The sequence below is a fragment of the Leptosomus discolor genome, chromosome 16 (assembly GCF_034619465.1).
Source record: "Leptosomus discolor isolate bLepDis1 chromosome 16, bLepDis1.hap2, whole genome shotgun sequence".
Taxonomy (NCBI): domain Eukaryota; kingdom Metazoa; phylum Chordata; class Aves; order Leptosomiformes; family Leptosomidae; genus Leptosomus; species Leptosomus discolor.
This window is the reverse complement of record NC_141406.1, coordinates 16,064,935-16,087,578: the sequence shown is the minus strand read 5'-3', so window position 1 is coordinate 16,087,578 and position 22,644 is coordinate 16,064,935. Positions and strand designations below refer to the sequence as shown.

The following is a 22,644-nucleotide window of genomic DNA, read 5'->3' as shown; positions in this document are numbered from 1 at the left end:
ATTTTCAATGGCAGCTGGACAGGAGAGGAGGAGGCTCTTGGGTGGCTGGAATAACAATTAGTGTCCGTACTTGAAACGTTCTCAGAAACATCCTCCGAGGCCAGGACGCCGAAGTGCATCAAGGGGGAGCTGACTGTGGGAAGGGCGCAGCTGCAGCGGCCCCTGTGGTCCCGTGGACACGCTGGGAGCCTCGGGGCAGGGTGCCATCCTGCCTGCCCGCTGGGTCCTGGGCCCTCGGGGTGCTCCACTGCAGCATGGCATCCCAGACGGCAGCTTTGCTGGGGAACCTGCAGCCCTGCTGGGATGGGTCCCCTCTGCTGCTGCCCTCCTGTGTCCAGAGCAGGGTGTCCTGCAGGGACACGGCTGCCGTACCGCCGGCAGGACCCCTCCACAGCCGCGCTGTCACCAGGATGCTCTGCACTTGCAGGACAGCTTCAGCCAAGGCAGTGCGGGTGGCTGCGGGGCTCCCCAGGGTGGGTGCAGTCCTCGTGGGTGCACGTGTCACGTCCCCGTGGAAAACCTGGTGTTTGGGCCGACGTGCGGGTTGTGGTTCCCTGCCTGGAGGGGTTTGCGTGCTGCGAGGGGCCGGCGCTGCTGCCTCGGCGAGTGGCCAGGCTGGAGAGAGCTTTGCTCCTCGGGCTGGGGAGATCCTGGCAGCGGGCAGGGGTTGGCATCCCTGGATGCCACCAGGACCTCACCTGGAGGCAGGAGTGTGACCTGCCGGACCTGGGGAGTCCTCTGAGCCCCATCTCCTTTTGCTGTTACTGGTTTGGGGCCTCTGAGCACAGTCTGACCTTCGCCTGGTTTGTACCAAGGCCTGCAGCAGGCGAGTCTGGAGCCGATTCCTCTGGGACAGGCTGTTGCGCCGGTCGCTTGTGTGCGATGGGAGTATGCCGGGTTCGGACTGTCGTCCCCTGGGTTTTAAACTTCCCAGCTGCTCATGTCCCCCTGGGTCTGCTCCCTTCCAGCAGCAGCCACCTTCCCGCTTCACTTGGTTTCTCCTGCCTCAGCCCTTCAAACACCACCTCGGTGGAGCGGTGCCGGTGCCTCAAGGCGGGCGGCCGAGTTGCAGGCGTGCCGTGTCCTGCTGCCAGCACTGCCCATGAGCCGGGGGCACCGGCCCTGCCAGGGCCACCTTTCCCCTGGGCTCAGAGGGAGGCCGTGGGCAGGAGGGGTGCAGGCGGGAGGGGAAGGTGCCGAGGAGGAGAGCACCACTCGTTGCCGCGTGCAATAAACAAATCAACATTGTGGCTTTTCTTCCCCGTTAGGTATTTTCGTGGCCACCTGCGTTTCAGCATGAAGCTTGGCTAGCGGCAAAATGAACGTGCCGGGGGAAGGTAAGCACGTTGGGATGGCGTGTGCCGGCGCAGTTGAGTCCCCTGCGATGCTGGGTGCAGGCCGGCGAGTATTTCACGCCTGCCCACGCTGCCGCTGGTGCCCCGTTCATATGGAATTGCCTTCGCAAGCTGACAAGAAACGCTGTAAGCCTTGTTTATGCTCCTGTCTGATCAGCATGCGAAACAAGGAGGAGCTTCTGCCTGTAGGACCTCTTGTGTTCTGGTTTGTCACTGCTCCGCTGTCACTTCCCCATCGGCTTCTGTCCTCTGCCACGCTCTCTGCTCTCGGTCCCAGCCTTGCCCTGGTCGTGGTTGGGGATGGAGCCCCTGGCTGTGGGTCACAGCCTGTCCCTGTCCTGTAGTGTCCGAGCTGTGCTCGGGGGCTTCAGCCCCGGGATGGCTGCTGGCACTTTGATTTCCACTCCCTGTCGCCGGCTGCAGTGGTTTTCAGTCCCTGCCATGATGTGCCAGAGAAGCCCCTGAGAGCTCCCTAATTCCTGCTGGAGCGGGGAGCTCTCAGAGCCAGCTTGGGCGTCGGAAGGACGGGAAGGTTGTCTCTGATCACACAGCCGTGCCGCCTAGTTATGCCATGGTATTTTCCACCAGAATATCTGCTGTGGAGGAAATTATCCATCCCTCTTCTCTTATAGACTAATAAGCCCCATAAATTTGGGGAAATTCTTAGTGGAGGATTGCTCAAAAGAGTTGAAAATAAGCCAGAACTGTCTGGGGTTGCTCAGCAGGCTGCTGCCAAGCGCCCTTACGGATGCTTCTTCAGCCCGCCCGGGTACGCTGGGCTGGTCCCACTGGAGAAGTTTGTCCTTCTTCAGCCCTCCTGGTGCCCACAGCAGGAGGCAGAGCGGGGCTGTTCTGCTGGCGGGAGCAGTGGTGTGCTGTGGCAGCGGGGAGAGTCCAAAGCTGTGCTCCTCGTTGGCACCTGCCCCTCTGCCTTCCCCACTGCCCCGCTGCCGAGCGAGAGCTTCCCCACACTGGTGGTGTTGGGTGGGCAGCGGTGGGGGCTGCTGTCTGGCCTGGCCAGGCAGGCAGGACAATCCCCAGGGACACGGCACTTTGTCCCACCCGGTGCTGCCGGAGCGGGGCCGGTACCGCAGGCTCCCAGCCAGCCGCCTGCTTCACCCAGCAAAATGAGTGAGTCCCTTTGTTCCCCTCCCAAGGCACTGGGAGCGGAGCTGCTGGGAGCATCGCGATGGGAAACGCTCTCTGTGAGCCCTTTTCTGCGAAGAACAGAGCACTTCTGTGCTCACAGCCTCCTTTTCAAACTGCAGATCTTTCCTGCTAATTAGCCTGTCTTGATCCTCAAAGCTGTAATTATTCCAGTTGGCCTTAAATCCTGACTGCCCTGCATTGAAACGGGTCTTGTGGCATTTGCAATTATTTCTGGGTGGACATTTGAATATATTTACATGACTGAGGCAGATCAAGATAGCAGGAAGGAGCAGGCCAGGTTGTCTTTGTAATGGGCCTGACTCTGGCTTAGTGCTGGAAAAGTGCCCGAGGTGTTTGTTGTTCCCTCTGATCTGCATCTAATCAAGTGGGTCAGCTTTTGACTTTCTGACTTGTCTGCAGTGTATGGGCAGGCATCTGAAGGCGTTTAACCCTGGCCTGGCAACCAGGCAGTCGGCCGGGATGTGAACCACAGTGCTCCAGAGCCACAAAACCAATGTTGGCGGTGATGTTGCTTTGCTGCTGGGATGGGAAAGTGTGTACCTGGGCGGGCAGAGAGGCACTGCCTTTTGTGTCGTGGTTTGAGCAGGAGTGGATGAAAGCAGAGTGGGTGGATGGTGAGCAACTGAGGGCTTTGCCGGTCTGGGTAGGTGGAGCGGGATGGCAGGGGCTGGCAGGGGAACGGAGCGAGTCCTGGAGCGCCTGGCTGGTCCTGGGGCTGGCAGGGAGGACAGGAAGGCCGCCTGGCTCCGGGACGGCTCTCCTGCCTGCTCCCCGCCGCGAAGGGGCTTTGCACGGGCCGCTGCTAAACGCGGAGAGAGTCGAGAGGAGATTTCTGAAGCAGTTCTTTGGACTGTCAGCAAAAAAAAAACCCGCCTGGACGTCCAGTTCCTTCCCCTCCATTCAGCTCCCGCCCCAGCCACATAATCACAAAGAACTTGAAATCCCAGGGTGAGCCCAGGGGAGGATTGCAAAACCTGCGCTCACAAGCGGAGCAGGAGGGGGGAGGGTGTGGGAAGCCGTGCCAGCGTTCGCAGGAGTCCCTGCCGGGTAGGCAGCAGAGCAGGGGACTTGCAGAAACTGCAGGCTTCCTGCTGGGTAGCCTGCCGAGACGCAGAAAACCCCAAAAGCCTTAACACCAGACGAAGGCTGCAGGGATTTTTGTGTGAGGTCAGTCCCCAGAGGAGGGGCATTTTAACACTGGCTCGGTGTGTTGCTGTTAGCCTTCAGATGGTTTAATTTCTCAGAGTGTTTCATTCTAATGGGCAGCTGCTTCTCCTGACTCAGACCGTTACAATTTGCATGAGATGTTTTTGTTTTTCTCTTTATTTCAGCTTTCCCCCCCTCCCCTGTGACAGCACGTTGAAACTAAAGAAAATGTAGGGGGGAGACAGGTGGCTGAGAGAGGGAGGAGCCGGTGGTGTGCTGAGCTCCGTTTTGGAAGGAAGGAGAACTGCAGGGAGGGTTTGGGCTTCATCTGGGATGGAACAGGCTCTCTGTAAAGATTTATTTTTTTTAAGGACTGACTGGGTACGCGTGGCCCCTCCTCTCCACAGCGTACCTGGAGCTTCACTCCAGCTGTAAACCTGTTTCTGGGTACGCCAACAGCCCAGAAATAATCTCTTTGGGTGTGCTCTGAGACAGACTTTAATTACCTCATAGGTAGAAGGCACCTAGCCTGGAAGTTGCTGATAAGCAAAAGAGACGATGAAAGCTTGGGACGGTGTCAGCGTCCTGAAGGAGCCCGGCTGGGCGCTGAGGTTCCTCTGACCGGGCTGTGTTTCTGTTGCAGATGCCTGCTGGGGTGAACGCCCGCTAGCCAAAAGCTGAAGCGTGGTCACCAGCCTGTGCGGAGGAGAACAGGATGCGGGTCACCATGAGGAGGGTGTTGCTGGTGGTGGGCTCAGTGGTCGCCCTGATGGTGACTCTGCACCTCGGCCAGCAGGTCCTGGAATGCCAGCAGGTCCTGAGCGAGAGGAGGCACAGGCTGATGAGACCTGAGAATGAGGAACTGGTCATGATGGACTCCAACCACGTCGAGTACCGTTACAGCAAGGAGATGCCCCTGATATTCATTGGGGGGGTCCCCCGGAGCGGCACGACGCTGATGAGGGCCATGCTGGATGCCCACCCTGAGGTGCGCTGCGGAGAAGAGACCCGCATCATCCCCCGGGTGCTGGCGATGCGGCAGGCCTGGTCCAAATCGGGGCGAGAGAAGATGCGCCTGGACGAAGCTGGGGTGACGGACCAGGTTTTGGACGCCGCGATGCAGGCCTTCATACTGGAAGTGATCGCCAAGCACGGCGAGCCCGCCAGGTACTTGTGTAACAAGGACCCCTTCACGCTGAAGTCCTCCGTCTACCTGTCCAGGCTGTTCCCCAATTCCAAGTTCCTCCTGATGGTTCGGGACGGCCGGGCTTCGGTCCACTCCATGATCACGCGGAAGGTGACAATCGCGGGCTTCGACCTGAACAGCTACCGGGACTGCCTGACCAAGTGGAACAAAGCCATCGAGGTGATGTACTCCCAGTGCCTGGAGATCGGGCGGGCCCGCTGCCTGCCCGTCTACTACGAGCAGCTGGTGCTGCACCCCGAGCAGTCCATGCACGCCATCATGAAGTTCCTGGACATCTCCTGGAGCGACACGGTGCTGCACCACGAGGAGCTGATAGGGAAGCCCGGTGGGGTGTCGCTTTCCAAGTGAGTGTCTCGACCCGGCTCTTCGAAGAGCATTTTTGTTACACGGAGCAGGTCAAGGCTAAAACCGGTGGCAAAGCTGTTGCTTGTGTTTGAGCGTGCTTTTTCAGGGGCAGAAGTGGCAGCACAGCCAGTTTGGCTGCAGCAGGTTTTGTGTTTCTGAGTAGAAGATGCCTGGAATACCAACAGCCTGTTGTACCCAACAGAGCAGCTTGTCAGGCGAGGATTTTAGGAGCAGGTGACTGCTTTATTCATCTGTCGTGACAGCGCAGAAATGATTTTGGTCTCTAATTTGAAAAGAACTGCTTGCTCTGAAACATGAGCTCTTTAATGCCTCTTTTCTCCGCCCGTCCTCAAACACCTCCCTGCCGCGATTAGTTTTGCCACTAATGAATGGCTTTGAGCAGCAGGCAGCAATTCTTGCCAGGTTTGGTGCTGGTGTTGCAGAATAAAAGAAATACCTGCTCTGTGGAGACACACCCCAGCACGCCCTCCTCGCTGGCTGTACGACTGTGGGTGCCAGGGGGGTGTTTGCCTTCTCCCACTTCTTCTCCTCTTTTAATGCTCTTTGGTTCCTAAAGGGAGGCTTAAGCCTGACTAAATTTAATCAGTGGTGTAAGGGAACCGTACAGGCGGTCTCTGTACGAAGGGCTCATGCCCAAGAGGTGGGGGCAGCTGCGGACACGCGGCTGCTCCGTTCCTCCATGACGGCCACGGGTGTGTGGCCGGGCTCCGCTTCCCTTGGCCCCGAGATGCTCTCCCGTACGGGGCTGTGCGGCACCGCCTGTGCCCCGGCAGTCGATGACCGGGGTGCTCTCACGGGGCTCAGCCTCGTTCACCCCTCCCAGGATGCCGAGTCGCCTGCGCCGCCTGGGGTGGGGTTTCCTTTGGCCAGAGCCAAGCAGGCGGCTGCTCGCCCCAGGCCAGCGTCCCGCCGAGCACAGGGTGCAGAGGGGCGCTGTGCCGGCGAGGGGCTCGCTCCTCGGGGTTTGGGGGGCAGGGAGTGCGGCCGGTGAGGAGCATGTCCTGGTGCCCTTACCCCAGGTGGGCAGCTGGAGCGTAGCAGGCACCTTTGGTGGCTGAAGAGATCATTTCTGCAGCAGTTGGCTCAGGGTAAATTTTGGTGAGGTTGCTTAAACAGGAAAGTTTTTGGATTTTTCACTGGGGTCGCATGGGGTATCTGTGCTACAAACCACACAGCTTTCCTTATTTCCCTGGAATAAGCAGAGGTGTCCTGGTAACACCCCGACCCTGGTGCAGGACGGGTCTGGGGCTGTGGAAACCCCTGCCAGGATCTTCCCTGTGAGTGGGAAGCGGCTGCCCCGAGCTGCCCCGCTGTGCCTCAGCCGGCTCTGCCCCGGGTGGACCTGGTGGGTGCTGAGCTCTGGTGCTGCGCTTGTGTCTTGGGCTTTGGAAGTGAAATGCTGAGGTGGCAGGGAACCAGGGCTCTTTGTCTGAGCCCAGTACGTGTGAGAAATCCAGCTTTAGTGTCTTGTTTTGTTTTTTCCCCCAGGATAGAAAGATCAACAGACCAGGTCATCAAGCCGGTGAACATGGAGGCGTTATCTAAGTGGATCGGGCACATCCCGGGGGATGTGCTGCAGGACATGGCCCACATCGCCCCCATGCTCGCCAGGCTGGGCTACGACCCCTACGCCAACCCGCCCAACTACGGCCACCCCGACCCCTTGGTCGTCAACAACACGCACAGAGTGAGTGTCGCTGCTGGCTGCCCGCGGCGCTGCCACGCGGAGGGGGCGCTGGCCCCGGGGGGCTGCGGGTCTCTGCACCCCCCGGAGCCCTCTGGAGCAGCAGAGGCTGCTGACCCAAACTGGCAAAGGGCAGGGGAGGAGCAAACACTCCCTTCCTTTCGGGAGACTGGGAGCGACAGACGCGCGGTTACGCCACAATGATTTCGAAACAGATGCGTGGGGTAGGTGAGCCCAGCGTGGCTCGCACCGGTGGCACTCCCTGGGATTTGGTGGTGGGGCTCGTCCCATCTGCTGCGGCAGATAAGGACTTGTCCCGCCCTGAACTCAGCCCTGGGAGTTCCCAGTGTGTGCTGGTGGTATCCCAGTGTGTGCTGGTGGTATCTCGGTGAGTGCTGGTGGTATGTTGGCACGGCTGCGGGCCCTGCACACCCGCTGCAGCCCCAGGAGGACACGCAGGCTGTGCTGGGTCCATGGGTGCTCACCAGTCGCCCCGAGTGGAGCCTCATACTGCGTTTGGGCAAAACCAGAAGATTTTAATTTTTTTTTTTTTTTTAGAATATTGACTCATGTCCCTGAAGCAGAACTGGGAGGAAGAAGCTGCAGAGCCACAGACAGCAGCTTCTAAGGAGAGGACATTTCTCATGGTTTTGGGGTGGACAGGTTCCTCCCCGGCCTGAGGCTGGACTCTGCAGCCCTCCCCCAGCTTCCCCGTGACGCCTTGGGCGAGGTGTCCTTTGTCACACTGGTGGGAGCAGGGTGATCCCTGGGGTGGGACCTGTGCCCGTGGTACTTGGTGCAGGGCGTATGCAGGCAGGGAGGGAGCAGCACTGACCTGGAAGGTCGGAAGAGCTTCCCTGGAGCTGGTCTGTGCTCCGAGTGCTCTGGTCTCTTGCAGCTCCTCCTTGTTCTCTGTGCTTGCTGGGAGCTGTTCTAGGCCACAAGTGGTTTGGGAGAACATCTGCCCTGGGCAGGGTTAGGGACTCTTTGAGTCTCTGGCGTGGACCTTTCAGTACTTCTTGGGATGAATTTGGAGAACTGGCGCTATGGTAAAGACCAAAATACTCTTCCCCCCAGCCCCAGGCTAAGGGGGGAACCAGAGAATTGCTTGTGTCGGTTCCCTGCCCCAGCACAGCGCCACTCCCTGTCTTTGCTTACAGTCAGGAAGGAGGAGACCTTCTGCTTTTGCCCCAATATAGCACCTCGACGTAGACCCAGCACCCATCAGGGTATTTCAGCGGGTTCAGCTGTGCTGGGACATAGGACACAGTTAATGAGGGGGGCTTGCCATGGTCGTAGAACCACTGCCCTAAAGGGTCACTCCAGTTTTCTCTTTTCCGTAGGTTTTAAAGGGGGATTATAAAACGCCAGCCAACCTGAAAGGTCACCCGCAGGTAAGAGCCTGCTGTCCCTGTTTGGGTAACGCCAGGTGCCTTGCTCCTTCTTACAGGCACCTGCAGGCTGGGCAGGGAAGCGTGAGCGATGTCCCTGCGCTCCTGCCTCTGGCCCTGGGGACGCCGTGCCTGTCCTTCCTGCTTGCACCGCTCCCGCCCTCCACGCTTCCGTTGGTGTCCTGTGTATTCTGTGTATTCTGTGCTCCTCACACCCTGCTCTTGCATCTCGGTCACTTCTTCCCTGATTTGTTCTTGTGGTTTCGTGCCGTGTAGCTCTGTGTTCACTCATCAGAAACTTGTGTTCTTTATTCTCTTACTTTTAAGACGCTTTCCACCTTGCTGGCTGTTCCAAAACTCCTCGAGTTTTCATTGCCGTAGGTCTCGCCTGTCTTGGGGAAGGGCAGCTTGTCCGATTTACAGGTTACAGATGGGTCTTCTAGTTCTTGTACTTGTCTGATTGTGTTCAGGTGTCAAAAGTACACTATGGGGCTCCCGCCCTAAAGAGCAGCGCTTGAAAACCAGTTAATAACCATCTTTTGTAACGGAGAGCAGTCCAACAGCCATGGCACACACAGACTAAAAAAAAAAAAACAACCAAAACCAAAACCCCCGACTTCTTGGATGTTTGCTCTCCAAAAAGCGCTACCTGCCCAGTGTGGAGACGCAGTGGACTGGGGCGGGTGTTTCCATCAAAGGTGCCAGGTTTTACCCTCTCAGCGTGTGCCCCCCTAAAGAGAGCAGGGGGCTGAGCTGCGCCGCCGTGTCAGGCTGAGGAGGCAGGGCTGCCAGGAAGCCAGCGTGGCGTGGCTTTCCCTGCCGGCGACCCAGGGCCTTGTGTGGATGACAGCGAGGCAAGAGGCTGCAGTCCCGTGGCAGCGTCTCCTGGCTGCTGGTTCCCTGCCCTTGAGCTGCTTTCTGCGTCCTGAGCATTTCCTTTTCTTGCTGCTGGGAACACAGCGGGAATGTTTTGAGTTGCAGATGGTGGCTTAAAGCTGACCCTTCTGTTTCTGGGTTGTTCTAGGTGACTCAGAACACGTCGACTTCCCACTAAGAAAATTAATGATTTCCAGGTAAGACCTCGTACATCATTTTGGGACACGGGCAAATCTGCCTGCATTGCTCCAGGGGGAGCGTTTTGCTTGTCCAATGTCCTGTGCCTGCTCCAGGCACGCTCGTTAGGCAAATGATCCCCTTCCCAGCTGCCTTGGGTTTTCAGAACAATACTGTTACGTGAGACAATTTGTCCAAAATCCTTTTTCTGAGCTCTGGAAACAGGCTTATTTCAGCAAAATCAGAGTCAGCCACTTGGGAGAGTTAATACTGACTGTCCCCGTGGGGACCTTTGAAGGGGGAGGTGGTAATGTGTAGATGAGCTGTGCTGCGCCCCAGCTGTCTTCTAGGGCATGCCACGGACCGTGGAAGGGAAGAGAAAGCAGTCGCAGCAGCTGTCAGTTTGGGAAAACAAAGCTGCTACTGCGGGTCTGTGCTCCAGATACAACTGTCGATTTGTTGGATGTTGTTCCAGCTCTCTCTTCAGCCAGCCTCTATGCATAAAACGTCATTTTTCTTACTAAAAACGACCCTTTAAAGACCAGTTTCTACATAAAAGCAGTATATCGTGCTAAACAAAAAAATAATCAGAAGCATGGAGTGAGCAGAGGAGCTGTGTGCCCACCGTCCTGGCGCTGGGCCTTGGCTTCTTTCTGACCGTTTTCCGTGCCGCGGCAGCTCTGTAACGACGAGCGGGGCACCCGCCGCGCCGGCGCGGCCGGGCCCTGCCCTCAGTGTGTCTCTCTCTTCCAGAACGCTGCAAGTGGCCGTTGGTGGTCCGACACAGAAGAGTTTGCAATGGCACCAGTGGAAATCGGGTTATCCAAGCATATTGCTTGCTCCTACTATTGCCAAATGACTGCTGGACGAGGAATGTATTTGCATTTATTTGCAAAGGCCAAACACGTCGCCCACCGGGACACCCGCCGTCCGCCTTCCCCAGCGCTCCCCGTCACACCGGCTGTGGGGAATTCGTGCCCAGCGGGAGGGTGTCGGCGTGCACCAGGGAGAGATTTCGTGGGCCGTGGCCGGAGGACTCGTGAAATCGCGTTTCAACGTCTCGTAACGCCGTGAACCGGTGTCCTGCCCTTGTGGAGCCTTTGTCGTGCGAGTGACGCCCCCCGCCCCGCGCCCCCCGCCCCCCCCAGCCCTTCACTGTGACCTACAGAGGCTATTGCAGAGTTAATATATGAGCCCCCCCCGCCTCCTTCCTTCGTTGCACACCATTAAAGTGTTGTTTTAATAGCGCCGGCTCGGCCCGTTCTGCTCCCGGGGGGGCCCGGCCTCAGCGCCCCCCCCGCTGCGGCGGTGCAGGCCGCGCCCAGACCGCCGAACCATAGAGGAGCCGCTGCCCGTGAGGCCCCAGCGCGACCGCTCCTGCCTACTCTATGGTCGTGGGCGTGGCTTAAGGGGTGACGGTACCGGAAGGAGATGGTTCAGTTCCGGGCGGCAGCGGCGGAGTCAGGAGGGCCGGGGCCGGGCCCGGGGCACCGGAGTCTCCGTGTGCGGGTCGGGGGGTGCCCGCGGGTGCCCGTGGGCGGCTCGAGGGGGTAACCGGGGCGCCCGTGGGCGGGTCGGGAGGTGCCGCGGGCGCCATGTCGATGTCGCACCTGTACGGCACGGACGGGGAAGATGGCGTGGAGATGGAGAACTTCGAGGTGTCGGACTGGGACCTGCAGAACGAATTCAACCCCCACCGGCAGCGCCACCGGCAGAGCAAGGAGGAGGCCACCTACGGCGTGTGGGCCGAGCGCGACTCGGACGAGGAGCGGCCCAGCTTCGGCGGGAAGCGGTGCGGGCCGGGGCCGCGGCGGGGGGGCGGGGAGGGGGCCCACGGGCCGAGCCGGCCCTGGTTGTGCCCGGCGTGGTGGGTCTGCGGAGCCCCGTGGGCTGCCCCGTTTCGCGGAGGGGTTCAGGCTGTTAACGTGTGTTCCCCCCCCGAACAGCCCAGCGTGGGGCGGGGGCTGCCCTCAGGGCGGCCGTGGGGGGCACAGAGCTGCCTGCGGGGGCTTGGGCTGTGCCAGCGCGTCCCTGCGGCCCAGGGGGAAAAGAACGGTTATTTCCTGGCAAAACCGGTGGGGAATCCCTCGTTGGTCTGTCATATTTCGTTTTAAGGGGGGGGTGTCTAAGGCATAGCAGCCCCCAGGCTTGTGCAAGGCCGTGCCCTGGCCCGCTGGGGCAGGACTTGCTCAGAGCTCTCGTTTTGGTGCAGCTCCAGGGACTACTCGGCCCCCGTGAACTTCATCAGCGCTGGGCTGAAAAAGTCAGCGGCCGAGGACGTGTCTGAAGAAGATTCTGATGAAGACGAAAAGCCTGTTAAGCAGGAGGAAGCCCCTAAAGAGTTTGTGCCAAAGAAGTTAAAAACAGTGAGTTATTCCAGGAAGTTTTCCATTCAATGTGATGTATTTATGAAACAGGGTGTAGGCAAAGGCTGAAACAACACTAGAGCACTAAAGAAAGGGAGAAATAATTAAAACCAGAGAACCACGTGTGGCAGCGTGCTGTTAGGGGAGGTGTTTCCTCTGCTGTTCTGATGTATCGTTGTGAGTCCTGGGGAACATCAGCCCTTTGGGCCCTTTTATCTTCCTTTATGTCCCGTTTGGTCAGTTAAGGTTAAAATAAAAGCATGCCCGTGGTTTTACTGCCTTTCAAAGGGTTTGTGTATTATTTTTTTTTAATCTCACAGAACAGCATATCAAATCCAGGCGTTTTGTAGATTGAAATCCAAACTCTTGTTTTCAGTTGCCACGCACAGAATCAGGAATCGGCGTTAGCTGAAGTCAGTGGCAGAGCCCAGTCGCCGTCAGGTCGGCAGTCTGAGCCTGTCAGGCCTTGCCTTTTCCATCTGAGGAATTTCGGGAAGCTCCTGAGGGGTCAGGCAGCTTACCTGGATGCCCCAGTGGCTCTGTGGCACAGCGAGCTGGGCAGTGTGGCGACAGCTACTCGCTTCTGGGAAGAACCTTCTTTTTCAGTAGAATTATAAAGAGTTTGGTTAATATGATGCCTTAAAAAGGTCGTGTGAGTGAGTTTATTTGTTTTAACAGGGCGGCAATTTCAAGCCTAGTCAGAAAGGCTTTGTTGGGGGCACAAAATCCTTCGTGGATTTTGGCAGCTGGGAGAGGCACACGAAGGGAATTGGGCAGAAGCTCCTCCAGAAGATGGGTTACGTCCCCGGAAGAGGCCTCGGGAAGAATGCCCAAGGTACTGGGGCTGGGTGTTTGGTTGGTGGTTGTTAACTGGTAATTTGGAGGAGAGATTGGATTCTTTAAAGAGCCGCCATCTCCCCGTGGCTTACAACTTCCTTCTTCTTTTCTTGCATCTCTTGCAAGTGATCTTGGTAAGATTCAATTGTATTTAACTTGTAAGAGGCCAGTTTTATGCTTTTTGTTTTGCAAGAGAGAAAGAAAGAAGGGAGATAAAGTTCCAAAGGGAGTCAGCTCGCAGAAAAGGAGATGTTATTTTATGTGATAGAATGAAAAAGCAATGAAATGCAGACGCCAGTAATGCTCTGCTTCGGGTTTTTTGGTGTGTGCTGGAATTAAGTGATCTTATAGCCACAAAGAAATTCATGAGGTGGTAGAAGATACTGCAGTGGTAGCGGCAGGAGGCCAGGCTGGGTCTCGTGCCGATGTGGCAGCTTAGGGTGCTGTAAAAAGAGCATTTGCTGTTCCCTCTCAGTAACCAAACTGCTCCCTGGGATCTACCCCCCATCCTCCCAGGTATCATCAACCCCATTGAGGCCAAGCAGAGAAAAGGCAAAGGAGCTGTGGGGGCCTATGGCTCCGAAAGAACCAGCCAGTCTTTGCAAGACTTCCCTGTTGTGGACTCGGAAGAAGAAGCTGAAGAGGTATTTGTGTGATTCTTGGTGTGTCTGTCTGCCTGCTGTGTTGTCCATGCAAAACTTGGGTCTAATGGTAGCTTCTGTGTCAGGAAAAACTGTTTGGGGTCGTTTTGGGTGAGAAGCTAAAGACATGGCACGTTAATTTCAGTTAGACATGTTTTTCTTGGCACTGTCCTGTTCTTTGTTGTTTCTGGCTCGCTTCATTCCAGTGGTCTCGCTAGAACCCACCTTCAGAGTCTCCCCGGTAAATAGTGTTTGTCTTTTGTTAAAATAAAAAAAAAAAACCACCAAACAATCAAAAAAAATCACCAAACAAAACAACAACAGCCACCAAACCCCTTAGAAACATCCTGCTAGTGTTGGGAATAGGGTGGTTGGCTGGACCACAGCACCTCAGCTGGTTTGTCCCTGAGCCTTCCCTGTACAGCGTTCTGCATCGAGCTGGGGGTTATTTTCCTGGGGAAAAGAGAGGCAAATTTGGGGTGTGACAAAGAGCAGCACGAAGCAACTTTGAGGGGTGACAACCACAACTCTTCTTTTTGTTTGTTTGTTGAGGAATTTCAAAAAGAGCTCAGTCAGTGGCGGAAGGATCCTAATGGAGGCAAGAAAAAGCCCAAGTACAGCTACAAGACAGTGGAAGAACTGAAAGCCAAGGGCAGGATCAACAAGCAGCTCTCAGCCCCGCAGAAGGAGCTGTCTCAAGTCAAGGTGAGGTTGGTAACCCACGAGGTGGCATCTCTGGGAAGCGGTTTGCCCACCTTGGCATGGTGGGTGCTTCTGAGCCGTCGGTAACGTCACCAGAAGCCAGTCCTGCCAACTGCAGCCTCCTGAAAATCAGGGCCTTGGACTCATCGCTGCATCATGCAGCAGATCCCTGTGTCACCCAGGACATGGCATTTGTTTTTATGCAAGTTCTTTGGCCTCGGAAAAATACAGATTAGCTTCAATGTGTTGGGTTTTTTTAATTGCACGTTAAGTTTAATTGTTTCACAGTCGTTGTAGATAAAACGCTCATCCACTTCTGGCAGTACAGTTGTCCTTACTGGGGCTGTGCACCTAAGCACACAGTTTGAACTGTCTGCTACCCAAAACGGGGAGGGTAAGGGATTGGTCTTGTAGGCACTTAATAACGTTATTCATTTAAAATTAACGTGTCTTTAAAGAAAGTATAGAAGTACCTGAGAGTTTGGGGCGATAATGAATAGATACTGCTTGCATCATCACTGCTGGTAGAACTGCTCAGCAGAATGGCAAAACTGAGATCAGAAGAGGAGACTCTTGTAGCTCTGATTCCAAACCCTTCTTACTCGTGCTAACTCTTCCTGTCAGGACTAGGCCTCTCTGGAGGCAATCCCCAGTTGCCTCGTCCGGAACACCAGTGTGTGTGTTAGTGGCCTGCTGGGCTAATTAAGGTACTTGGAAATGCCCAGTTTCAAGTTGGAGTAAGGGATTTCCTTCTTTCTTAAAACAGGAGATACAGGTTGGGATTTTTTTTTTTTGAGCCATGTTTGTTCTTGTTTGTTGGAAGGTGATAGACATGACGGGCCGGGAGCAGAAGGTTTATTACAGCTACAGCCAGATCAGCCACAAGCACAACATCCCGGACGACAGCCCTCAGCAGCCGCTGGGCAAGGACGCCAAGCCCCAGGGCTTTGCCTTGCCCGAGCTGGAGCACAACCTGCAGCTCCTCATCGACATCACGGAGCAGGAGATCATCCAGAATGACCGGCAGCTGCAGTACGAGCGAGACATGGTCGTCAACCTGACCCACGAGATCCAGAAGATGTCGGAGGTCCTGTCGCACGGGGAGACGGCCATCGGCAACCTCAGCAAGGTGCTGGAGATGGTGGAGGAGTGCGAGAGGCGGATGCAGCCCGGCTGTGGAAACCCCCTGACCTTGGATGAGTGTGCCAAGATCTTTGAGACACTGCAGGACAAGTACTACGAGGAGTACAGGATGTCTGACAGGGTGGACCTGGCGGTGGCCATCGTCTACCCTCTCATGAAGGATTACTTCAAGAACTGGGATCCCCTCAAGGTGTGTGTGTGTTTGGTTTATCTGCAGTCCTTACGTGATGGCTTAAGGAGTCTGTATTATCTTGGCTCTTCCCCCACTCCTTGTCCCAAATTCCTGATCAGTCTGGAAAGAAGGAACCGAACCAAACCCCCGCTCTCAGGCATCTGCTACGGCTGAAAGTACCGCTCTGCAAAGCGGCTGAGAATTTGGGAGCTAAAGGTTAAAGCCGACCCCTTTCATGGATGTTGGGAAGAAAAAGTAGGTGAAAGCCAAGTCTCTAGTCCTTGGTCTCTTAGCAAAAGCGGGAGGTCTGTCTCTGGAGTGGTCGGGTGTGTGCTGTCCCTCCTTGGTGCCGTGTCGGCTGCGATGGGACAGTCTGAATTCTCTCTGTACACCCGGAGAAGGTCTGACTGTCCCCTTTCCCCCTTGGAAGTACATTAAATCCATAAAGTGGGATTTTCCTCTTGTGGGGCTTCGCTAGTCATGGCTGCAAGCTCCTGGCTTGCCTCTGAGTGGGCGAGAGCGCTGCCTGCAGCCGAGCACAGCACCAGCCTGCTCTCTGGAGATCCCAGCCGGAATGGCTGCGCAGGATAACGCTTGTGCCTTACCACTTCCAGGACTGTACGTACGGCACAGAGATCATAGCCAAGTGGAAGAGCCTTCTGGAAAACGACCAGCTCTTATCACACAGTGGGCAGGACCTGTCAACAGATGCTTTTCACAGGTAAAGAGCAAACGCTCTTTGTGCAGCATCTCCCAGTGTTGCTTCCTCCGGGACGGAAAAGAACAGCCACGAGCTTTCCTGCTGATTCTCTTGACGTCTCTGTTAAAATCCAGCTGTCAGCTACATAAAAAGAAGCGGCTTTTAAGTAACAGCTTCCATTTGGTTTATTTAGGCCTGGGGCTATGGCTTTGATCTTAACTTTGATTTTTTTTTTTTGGTTGTTTTTTTTTCTCCTCCAGACTGATGTGGGAAATCTGGATGCCATATGTCAGGAACATCGTGGCGCAGTGGCAACCGAGGAACTGCGGGTCGATGGTCGATTTCTTGGACAGCTGGGTCAGCGTTGTTCCTGTCTGGATACTGGATAACATTCTGGATCAGCTCATCTTCCCCAAGCTACAGAAGGAGGTGAGGCGAGAGGGCTGTGTGAGAGCAAAGCCGTGCTCTGACCCTGGATTTGAATTGCACTCAACCAGAGCTGCTGAACCGGGGGCTCGCTGCATTTGGGAGTCACGGGGTTGCGTTGTGGCTGGGCTTGTGTCTGGCAAGACTTACCCCGAAAGGATAGACCTATTTTAGTCATTTCTCTGTTTTACCTCGAGGTCGAAAGCTGGAATCCTTTGACAGACACAGTCCCGATCCACTCGTGGATCCATCCCTGGCTTCCCCTGATGCAGGCACGGCTGGAGCCGCTGTATTCGCCCATCCGAAACAAGCTGGCGAACGCGCTGCAGAAGTGGCATCCCAGCGACTCCTCCGCCAAGCTCATCCTTCAGCCCTGGAAGGACGTGTTCACGCCCGGGTCATGGGAGGCTTTCATGGTCAAAAACATCGTGCCGAAGCTGGGTGAGAGAAGCCAAACCGTGCTGATGTTCTGGAAGCCGCTGGTTGCCACCTTCCCCCTTACACCTGGACAAGACACGTGTTAACACGGCTGCCAGTGTAACTTCAGAGAATATGATCAGTCAGTTTAGACCAAGCTTGCATCTTCCTTTCTGCTACTAGTGCTGTGCCTTCTTTTCAGACATTTTAGAAAATAGGGGGAAGTGCTCTGATGGTTCTTGATGTTTTCTGTCTTACTCTTCAAAATCAATTCCTCTCTTCTTCAGCTGACAGGACTCTCTCGTAGCTGTCAGATAGTACCAAGCTGTAAAATGTCTCTCTGTTCCTCCTGTATTCTTTGGTCTCTACCAATGCTTTCACCCTGAGATTTTGTAGTTCGCCATTTCAGACTGGCCAAAAGGCTCTGTAGTCTAAAAATCAGTGAAATGGGTGAAGTTAGTGAGTTCTGGCAGCAACTTGTAATCGCTGGAAGTGCCCTGTTCTGGTGGCAGGGATCAGCCTGAATGTCCCTTAGGGCCATAAGCAGTACGGGCACCCCTCACGCGTGTTGCTGGTGAAACAGGTCAGGTGCTGGCAAAACCACGGTTTTAGTGCAGTCAGGTTCTTTTCTAACTCATCTCCCCCTTTTCCCAGGGATGTGCTTGAATGAACTCATCATAAACCCTCACCAGCAGCACATGGACGCCTTCTACTGGGTGATTGACTGGGAGGGGATGATTTCTGTCTCCAGTCTTGTTGGGCTGCTGGAGAAACACTTCTTCCCAAAGTGGCTGCAGGTGAGAAACAGTCCCAGCTCAGTAAAGAGGCTTGGTTGGCTGCCAAGTGTTTTAGTGACTCCTGCCTAGAAATTGCTGCCCTGGGGCTGAAATGGGTTAACTACCCATTTAAACTGGGGGGTTTCCACTCAGAGCTCCACCCACCTCAGAACAGACTGTTTCCCAAGACCCTCCCTTCTGTTACTGGAGTCCCTTCTGTTACTGGAGTCCCTTCTGTTACTGGAGTCCCTTCTGTTACTGGAGTCCCTTCTGTTACTGGAGTCCCTTCTGTTACTGGAGTCCCTTCTGTTACTGGAGTCCCTTCTGTTACTGGAGTCCCTTCTGTTACTGGAGTCCCTTCTGTTACTGGAGTCCCTTCTGTTACTGGAGTCCCTTCTGTTACTGGAGTCCCTTCTGTTACTGGAGTCCCTTCTGTTACTGGAGTCCCTTCTGTTACTGGAGTCCCGGCAATAAACGAAGGGGTGAGGAGGACTCTCCTCCATGAAGGTGCCTGTCCTGCCCTTGACCCTTCGTGTTGTTTTGCAGGTGCTGTGCTCTTGGCTCAGCAACAGCCCCAATTACGAAGAGATTACGAAGTGGTACTTGGGGTGGAAGTCCATGTTCTCGGACCAAGTGTTGGCCCACCCGTCGATCAAAGACAAATTTAACGAAGCCCTCGACATCATGAACCGGGCCGTCTCTTCCAGCGTCGGTAGGTGGCTCAGGGGGACAGCAGCAGAGGTTCCCGCAGTGCTTGTGGGTCCGTACCGAGGCGTGGCCCTGCCACTGGGCGTCGCAGCAGCTGCCACAAGCAGTGAAACTGGTTTTGCCTTGCTGTGTCCACAAATAATGCCCGTAAGGTGCTGCCTAATAACCGTCTGTGCGTCCCTGAGGCAGAAGCAGGGGTTTGCTGCTGGGCTGCCTGTGCCATTCGGCAGCTGATTCTCGTTCAGCCTCGCCTGCCCATAGTGTGTTTTATGTCTGTCACTGGGAGGCCATCGTTTTACAGAGGCTGACTTCCAAAGCTATGATTTGTTGGGGTTTTTTTTTCTTTATGATGAGATGCTGGTTCTCCTTAGCTTCAGAGCCGTGCCCTTTCCTTCCACGTGACTCTCCCTGGGACCTAACAGAGATCGTTAGGAATTTAAACTGTCTGAAAGAGGAGGCTGTGCCCAAGGAAGCAGCTCCTGAGCTCCGCCCTGCCCGCCAGGACTGAGAACTCCCCTCCTGCTGCCTCCTTGCCGGCGGGCAGCACAGTGTGACGGAGAGTCCGCACCAGAAACACGGAGGATTCCCTGAGGCCCATTTTAGGGGTTACACGTCGCACAAAGCGGAATTGGCCTGTTGAGGCGTTTGTGGCATGATAGGTCATGCAGCCAAAAAGCGACCTGGGGGCTGGTAGCGGAGGTGCTGCTGCTGCAGCGCCGCTTCCTGCAGCGTGGGGCTGCTCTGTCCTTCGCCGGCTTTTGCGCCGTCACTGTCTATAACTCGGCGGTGGCAGGTGGAGGCCACGGGCCGGGCTTTGGCTTTGAGGAGTGTTTTTTTGTTGCTGTTCTTGTCCACGTTTTCCCTTGGCCAGCAGCAGTGCACTGTCCTCCTCTCCTGTGCGTGCCCAGATACAGTTTGGGATTGTGTCGAATCCTGCTGCTTCTCCTGCAGCGCTCAGATTCACTGAGGTAGCCTGTGTTTTAGCAGCAGCACTATAAAACTTCATGAACTAGAATGGGTGAAGGATTATTATTATTGATTGACTTAACTGACTGGAGTTCACCCAGAAACAGCCCGGGACCTTGTTTTCACGTGTTTTGTCTCTCCCAACAGGCGGGTACATGCAGCCCGGCGCTCGGGAGAACATCGCCTACCTCACCCACACCGAGCGGAGGAAAGACTTCCAGTACGAAGCCATGCAGGAGCGTCGCGAGGCGGAGAACATGGCCCAGCGCGGCATCGGCATGGCCGCCAGCTCCGTGCCCATGAACTTCAAGGACCTCATTCAGACCAAGGCGGAGGAGCACAACATCGTGTTCATGCCCGTCATCGGGAAGCGGCACGAAGGGAAGCAGCTGTACACCTTCGGGCGGATCGTCATCTACATCGACAGGGGCGTCGTGTTTGTGCAGGGGGAGAAGACTTGGGTGCCCACCTCCCTCCAGAGCCTCATCGACATGGCCAAGTGAGGCTGTTGGTGTGATTGTTCTGGAATAAAGACCTTAGAGGTTTGTAAATAGAGACTTGGGCTGCACGTCAGCGTTTTCCCTCGAAGAGCTCTCGGGCGGTGCCAAGGGATGAAATGACGTGTGGAAGCCGGCGCTGAGCGAGGAACAAGCTGTTCCCACGCCTGTGTAACCGCCACCTGCGACAGGTTCCAAGGGACTGTGGGAGGCAATTCTCTGCTCCAGCAGAGGAGCGAGGGCTGCTCCAGCCAGACCCTGAAGGACTCCAGTGAGAGATGTCACCGCTTCTCGCCTGCTGCACTGCTCTGGCAGTGAGAGCTGCTGTCCCTCACACAGCGAGCTGCCCCACCGTGCCCAGCCGGGACTCCTCTCCCCTCTCTCTGGGTGTGCTGGGGGCTTCTTCAGCCCTGTGCCCGCCCCCGGGTGCCCCCTCTGCCCTGTCAGCCCAGAGCAGGAAGCGGGGGAATCTTTCCATCAAATTCCCAGAACATGTTCTGCGGGACTGCAGCGGTTCAGGGCACAGAAGTGAGGGAGCGGAACCGAGGCCCTTCTTCCCCCCCGAGGGGGTGACCCGATTCTTCCCAGAGGAACAGGTAAAGACCCGATTTCAGCAGCACTGGACAGCTGAAGGCCCCTGCCTGTGAGACTGCTTTGGTATGCCTGCGTCTGGAACTAGACATCGCCACCCTCACCTGCAAACCCCTCTCAAGTAGTTCCCCCCGCCTGATGCTTCAGAGTGGGTGAAGTACATGCAAAGGCTTTGACTTGTTCGTGAAAGGGGAGGGCATCAAAAGAGCAGCCATGCAGTACGGATGGTTTTAGTTAAATTTGTTCGCTGTGGTTAAGTGGGTGTAAGTCGAAGCACAGCTTTACCTTTTATTAAATAATTAAAATACAAAAACGTCCCCTCATGCTCCGTGTTCAGGTGCTGCTGCACTTTCGGCAGAGCACCACAACGCTGCCGGTGCTCGAGCTTCACTGCGTCTGCGCAGAAGCCACCGGGGGAAGAGATGCAGTGCCAAGGCCCCGCTCTGCTGCAGAGGGGTCAGGACTGGGCAGCAGCGGGACTGCACTGGTCAGCCCTGTCCTCCCCCTTTCTGATGATCTCCAGGTCCTCACAGTCCTGGTATGTCGGCTCCTCCACAAAGTCCCAGACCTCAGGGGAGAGTTCCTCCAGCTTCTGCAGGGGAAACCAGTGGACGGAGGTGTCGTTAAAGGTGTCCAGGTACCGGGGGTGAGCAGGGAGCGGTACTTCCTCCGTCCCTTTCAAGACCTAAGGAGCATTTGGGGAAAAAAGTTACTTATGATGCAGAGGAACTTTTCTGCAAAGTTCAGAGTTGGTGAAGATGAGGATGGTGTAATGTTAACCTCAGCCCCTGTGTACAGCGTGTTCTGCAGGTCATGCAGAATGATCCTAAAGCCCTTCACTTTGACAGTGCAGGATTCACTTTGATGTAGCAGCCAGGACAAAAGATTTTAAAAATAGCCACCCTTTGCAATTAATTTCCTTTCTCATTAAAAGGTGCTTTGTCACCGCAAAACAATAATGTTAAAAAACTAGTGTCTCTTACCTTTGCTATGTAAGAATAATCTCTCTCCAATACTCTTGACAACAACCTAGGGGAACGCAAGGTAACGAGCCTTAGCCACGACCCTGGGACCGCAGACAAGAGCAGTGTGGGACAGAAAAGGTGGGAGATGGCTGATCGCTGCACACAGCAAGTTGAAAATAAGTAAAAGAGGGACATCGTTGTCAGAAGCAATAAAAAAGAAAGGAGTGAAGGGAGGCAGGAGAGGAAAGCGCTGTCGGAGGCACCAGACCCTTTCCTGGGGGGCCGGGGGGGCCACACGCACCTCTCCTCGATTCCTTTAAAGCTGTTCCCGATGATGACCATTCTGGACAGTGCCCCTGCGGACCAGTTCCTCCACAGCAGGTTGTTGTACAAGGCTTTCCCGCAGTGCACCATGTAAAACAGCGTGGCCGAACCCTCAACGCCGTGTTTCCCCTCCTGCACATCAACCGACCCCGTTACAGTGAAGGACGGGCCGTTGCCCCCCCTGCCGCGCCGCACCGGGGCCGGGCCAACCGGCAGCAGGACCAGGTCGGGGGGGGGGGGGGGGGGGGGGGCGCTCCAGCCCTGCGGGCCCCTCTCACCTCGTTGTCCGGGAGCAGCCGCAGCCCCAGCTCCCCCAGCGCCGCCGCCTCCTGGGCCGAGAACGCGGGGTCGAACAGGGAGCACCGCCCGGGCGGCACCTGCGGGGAGAGGGGCGGCCGTGAGCGGGGGCCGGGACACCGGGACAACCCCCCCCACACACACGCACCCCCCGGTCCTCACCCCCAGCTCCTCCAGCAGCAGCAGCAGGAAGGCCAGCTGGTGCCGGGCGGCGGGGCAGCCGCTGAACCGCCCCAGGCCGTAGCAGACGCAGCGGGCGGGCGGCTCCGCGCTGCCGCCCAGCGGGGCCCGCACGGCTCCTGCGGGCACGGAGAGAGGCGTCAGGCCCGGCGGGAGGGGAGGGGAACGGCCCGTCCTCCCGTCCATCCTTCCCCTCCCCCGGCACGCACCGGCGCTCGCCGCCCAGAAGCCGGAGCTCAGCAGATCGTCCCTGCGGGGGGAGAGCGCGGCGTCACCGGGGACCGGCAGCGCGGGCCGGGGGTGGCACACGCGGGGCCGGGCACTCACCGCGCCTCCCGCAGCCGCCGCAGCACCGCGCCGCCCTCCGCCGCCTCCCGGCCCCGCCGCCGCCGCCGCCCGCCCGCTGCCCGCCACCCTCCCGCCGCCATGGCCCGCCCGCCCGCTCTCCCTCCCGGCCGCCGTAGCGCCGGCGGTCACGTGCGGCGGCGCGGTCACGTGCCCACGCCTCCCGGAAGCGGCTCGGCCCGGGCGGCGGCGGCGGCGGCGGCGGGCCCCGCCGGAGAG

General features: G+C 56.7%; 3 protein-coding genes across 4 annotated transcripts; 2 read left to right on the top strand and 1 right to left on the bottom strand.

Annotated features, from left to right (window-relative positions):
• The first annotated feature begins 1,292 nt into the window (after positions 1-1,292).
• On the top strand, positions 1,293-10,483 carry TPST2 (tyrosylprotein sulfotransferase 2). Of its 2 annotated transcripts, XM_086474170.1 has the most exons (6): positions 1,293-1,337; positions 4,315-5,222; positions 6,733-6,931; positions 8,272-8,322; positions 9,344-9,392; positions 10,126-10,483. In XM_086474170.1, exons 2-5 carry the CDS (start codon positions 4,387-4,389, stop codon positions 9,371-9,373), a joined length of 1,116 nt encoding a protein of 371 aa, XP_086330296.1. In that variant the 5' UTR covers positions 1,293-1,337; positions 4,315-4,386; the 3' UTR covers positions 9,374-9,392; positions 10,126-10,483. The 2 variants fall into 2 exon arrangements, with proteins under 2 accessions (XP_086330296.1, XP_086330297.1); XM_086474171.1 differs by lacking the exons at positions 8,272-8,322; positions 9,344-9,392; positions 10,126-10,483 and adding an exon at positions 7,487-7,518.
• A 478-nt stretch (positions 10,484-10,961) lies between these two features.
• On the top strand, positions 10,962-19,781 carry TFIP11 (tuftelin interacting protein 11). The gene is made up of 12 exons (XM_086474454.1): positions 10,962-11,164; positions 11,585-11,738; positions 12,417-12,573; positions 13,092-13,219; positions 13,769-13,921; positions 14,742-15,251; positions 15,848-15,954; positions 16,194-16,362; positions 16,557-16,800; positions 17,431-17,573; positions 18,099-18,264; positions 19,374-19,781. The coding sequence occupies exons 1-12, from the start codon at positions 10,968-10,970 to the stop codon at positions 19,727-19,729; spliced, it is 2,484 nt and encodes an 827-aa protein (XP_086330580.1). The 5' UTR covers positions 10,962-10,967; the 3' UTR covers positions 19,730-19,781.
• Positions 19,782-20,589: 808 nt separating this feature from the next.
• On the bottom strand, positions 20,590-22,508 carry SRRD (SRR1 domain containing). Its single transcript, XM_086474457.1, has 7 exons — positions 22,408-22,508; positions 22,290-22,330; positions 22,063-22,199; positions 21,882-21,980; positions 21,581-21,735; positions 21,298-21,343; positions 20,590-20,999 (listed from the first exon to the last, which is right to left on the bottom strand). Exons 1-7 carry the CDS (start codon positions 22,506-22,508, stop codon positions 20,772-20,774), a joined length of 807 nt encoding a protein of 268 aa, XP_086330583.1. The 3' UTR covers positions 20,590-20,771.
• Positions 22,509-22,644: the final 136 nt, after the last annotated feature.